We start from the raw sequence: 4,082 nt of genomic DNA, 5'->3' as shown, positions 1-4,082 counted from the left end.
ACTTTAGTCGAGAGAGCCTTTGTAAATGGATCAGCAAGATTATCTTTGGAGGCTATCTTCATGACAATCATGTCTCCTCGGTGTACTATCCCTTTGATGAGATGGTACTTTCTCTCAATATGTTTTCAATGTTTGTGATTCCTTGGTTCTTTGGAGTTGGCAACAACACCACTATTGTCATAATACAGTGTGATAGGTAGGTGCATATCTGGAACTACTTCCAAGTCAGCCAAGAATTTGCGTAGCCATACTGCTTCTTTAGTGGCTTCACATGCGGCTACGTATTCTGCTTCCATTGTGGAGTCAATGATACAACTTTGCTAATGTTTCTCCAAACTGTAGCTCCTTCATTGAGAGTGAAAACTGATCCTGTAGTAGATTTCCTTGAATCTACATCAATCTGGGAAATCAGAATCAGTGTATCCTGTAAGAATCAAATCCTTTGGTCCATATACAAGCATATAGTCCCTCGTTCTTCTTAGATACTTGAGGATATTTTTTACAGCAGTCCAATGACTTTGTCCTAGATTGGATTAGAACCTACTAACGATTCCAACTACAAAGCATATGTCAGGCGTGTACATAACATTGCGTGCATTAAACTCTGAACTGCAGATGCGTATGGAATTCTTGTCATTTCCTCAACATCTTGAGGGGTCTTAGGATACTGTTCCTTTGACAAATGAATTCCATGTCTAAAAGGTAACATACCTCTTTTGGAATTTTGCATATTATATAAGATGCCTGAGATAGTGCTAGGGTTCTATTCTTTTTATTCTAAAAGATCTGTATTCCTAGAACGTATTAAGCATCACCCAAATCTTTCATTGGAACTGTGTTGCTAACCATCTCTTTATGTCAGCAAGGAAGCTTGTCTCATTCCCAATGAGCAAGATATCAACAACATAAAGAACTAAGAATGCTATTGTCTTGTTTACTATCTTCTTATATACACAAGGTTCGTCAACATTCTGTTCAAAGCCATAAGATTTGATTGTAGTATCAAATCTTATATTCTAGGATCTTGAAGCTTGTTTTAACCCATATATAGATCGTTTAAGCATACAGACTTTCTATTCCTGTCATTATTCAATGAACCCTTCTGGTTGAGACATAAAAATACTTTCATTAAGATGGCCGTTCAGAAAAGCTATCTTGACATCCATTTGCTATATTTCATAGTCATAATATGTGGCAATAGATAGAAGTCTTTTAATTGATTTTATCATGGCAACAGGAGAAAAAGTTTCTTAATAATTAACCTCTTCTCTTTGGGTAAAACCTTTTGCCACGAGTCTGGCTTCATAGGTTTACACCTTGCCCGTTTGGTATCGTTTGCACTTGTAGATCCATTTGCGACCTGTTGATTTAACCCCATGTGGTTGATCTACAAGTTCTCAGATAGAGTTGAAGTACATAGACTCCATTTCAACGTCCATGGCTTTTATCCACTATTCCCTATCAACATCTTCCATTGCCTTTTTAAAGGTTAATGGATCCTTTAATCCATTATCATGTATGATGTTTTGAGTTTCTGTTAAACCTATATAGCATTCAGGTTGTTAAATAACCCTCCTACTATGTCGAGGCATACTCAAATCTTGAGATGGACGTGATGGGACATCAATAGTTGTTGATGGACCAACTTTCAACAACTCTTATTGATGTTTCTATAGAATCTTTGGTCATTTCTTGCAATATTAGTTTACTGCAAGGTACATGATTCTTTATATGATCTTCTTCCAAGAATGTAGTATTTGTCGATACAAATACTTTGTCTTCTTGGGAATCATAGAACAGTCCTTCTTTTGTTTCTTTAGGGTATCCTACAAAGAGGCATAATTTCAAACATGTTTCCAGTTTCCTAGGATTTTGTTCCAACACATGTGCTGAACAACCACAGATACGGAAATGACGTAAACTAGTTTTGCGTCCTTTCCATAATTCATACGGTGTTTCTGAAACACTTTTTAAAGGAAATACGTTTAGAATATATACTGTAGTCTGTATTGCATACCTGCAAAAGGATTGAGGTAAGAGAGCATAACTTATCATTGATGGGACCATGTTTAACAAGGTTCAATTTCTCCTTTCTACATCACCATATTGTTGTGGTGTTCCAAGCACTATGAGCTGGGATTGAATTCCATGATCTACTAAATAGTTATAGAATTGTAAATCCATATACTCACCACCTCGATCAGATCGAACTTTTTTAATTCTTTTACTCAACAAATTTTCTGTCTCGGTCTTAAATTCTTTGAACTTTTCAAGAGTTTCAGACTTGTGACTGAATAAGTAAATGTAACCATATCTCGAGCAATCATCAATAAAACTAACGAAATACTGATAGCCTCCTCGTGCTTTTACACCCATCGGACCACATAGGTCTGACTGTATAAGTTCGAGAGGCTCTTTGGCACGAAGATCTTTGTTAGAAAAATATCTTTTTGTCATTTTTCCCTCAAGACATGATTCACATGGAGGTAAAAAACTATCTTCTAACTGACTTAGATGACCATTTTTAACCAATCTCTCAATCTTGTTGAGTTAAGTCTGAGATGTGAAAGATAGGCATTAGGAGAAATTTTCTGTTTCTTATTTTTATTCTCAGCCATTTTAGACATCTTTATGTTTTGATTGGCTTTTGCTTCAGTTGGTTTAAATATGTACAAGTTATTTTCGAGTCTTGCAGAACAAATATGAACATCTCTTGAATAAACAAACACTTCATTAGATTCAAAAGGTATTCTGTACATATTTTCTAGCAGACAAAAACTGGAGATCAAGTTTCTTTTCATCTTAGGTACATAATATACATTCCTAATTAAGATAAAAGACTCTCCAAAATATAGCGTGACATCTCCCACTGAATGAGCTGAAATGACTTCACCCATTCCCACCTTGAAAGTCATTTCCTGTTTAGAAAGTTCTCTCCAAGAATAAGTTTCCTGTAGAAAAGTGCAAACATAATTAGCGGCGCCTGAATCTAATATTCAGGTTAGGTGACTATTCTCCACTAGACATGTTTCAACTACTAGTAAATCTAATTTACCTTGTTTGCCTTTTCCACTTTCTTTTCAACTAAATACTTTGGGCAATTACGCTTCCAATGCCCATCCTCTCTGCAATGGAAATACTTTCTTTTGGGAGTCATTTTTTTGTTTTTGTTATTCTTAGCAGTGATTTTCTTATTCCTTTTACCCTTCTTCTTCATTTGTATAGATTTATCTTTTGAAGAAGAAGGAACAAACTTTTTGTTATCAGTAGGTCTTGTTCCAGATGTCGACCCTTTAAAAAACTTCTTAAATTTAGAAATAAAATTTACTTCTTTTTCCTTAAGTTTCATCATAGACTGATATGTCTGTAACTCGTTCATCAACGTGGTCAAATTATAAGTAATTTTGTTTATAACAGCATTGGTTCTGAAAGGCAGATAACTCTCCGGGAGAGATTCGAATATCATACTTACTTGACTTATCTCATCTATCATTGCCTCATGAGCCTTAACAATATTAAAGTAGACCATCATATCGAGAACATGTTCTCTAATGTTGGAATCATCTTTCGTGCGAGTATTGTATGCATACTTAATGGCTTCATGTCGAACAGAGGATGACGGTTGCCCAGACATCTCTTGAAGTGACGCCATTATCTCACGGGCGGTGGGCATTACCTCATGTTTCTTATTAAGTACATCTGATATACTTACTAAGATGTAGGCCCGAGCTTTTTCATTAGCCCTAACCCAACGATCATAGATGTACTGAATATTTCGGTTCGCTATTGACTGGGAATCGGAGGACATTCCTTCGTCAACACAAACCTCAAATCATCCACAACTAATATCGTATTGATGTTGGATTTCCAATTCGAATATCCTTCACCGTTATACTTATCGGAAGCTAATAGTTGTATAATTAAATTTGACATTGCTGAAAAAATTTAAACAAATTCTATTAAGCTTTATACATCTAAATCCAATTCTAACAAAATAATAAAGTACCCAATAAATCTTTATTTTTTTGCAACCATACTTTGGTGATTTAGAACAGTTGCTATCGTGGGGCAATAAACAATTC

At 35.3% G+C, this 4,082-nt stretch overlaps 1 protein-coding gene across 1 annotated transcript; it reads right to left on the bottom strand.

Annotated features, from left to right (window-relative positions):
- Positions 1-277: 277 nt before the first annotated feature.
- Positions 278-3,808, bottom strand: LOC150029886 (uncharacterized). Its single transcript, XM_090310278.1, has 2 exons — positions 3,473-3,808; positions 278-424 (listed from the first exon to the last, which is right to left on the bottom strand). Exons 1-2 carry the CDS (start codon positions 3,806-3,808, stop codon positions 278-280), a joined length of 483 nt encoding a protein of 160 aa, XP_090166404.1.
- Between the last annotated feature and the right edge of the window lie 274 nt (positions 3,809-4,082).

This window comes from Benincasa hispida, unplaced genomic scaffold (assembly GCF_027475165.1).
Source record: "Benincasa hispida cultivar pf3 unplaced genomic scaffold, pf3_genome.v1.1 HicScf837, whole genome shotgun sequence".
Taxonomy (NCBI): Eukaryota; Viridiplantae; Streptophyta; class Magnoliopsida; order Cucurbitales; family Cucurbitaceae; genus Benincasa; species Benincasa hispida.
Note: the sequence above shows the minus strand (reverse complement) of the source record. Positions and strands in the feature narration are given on the sequence as shown.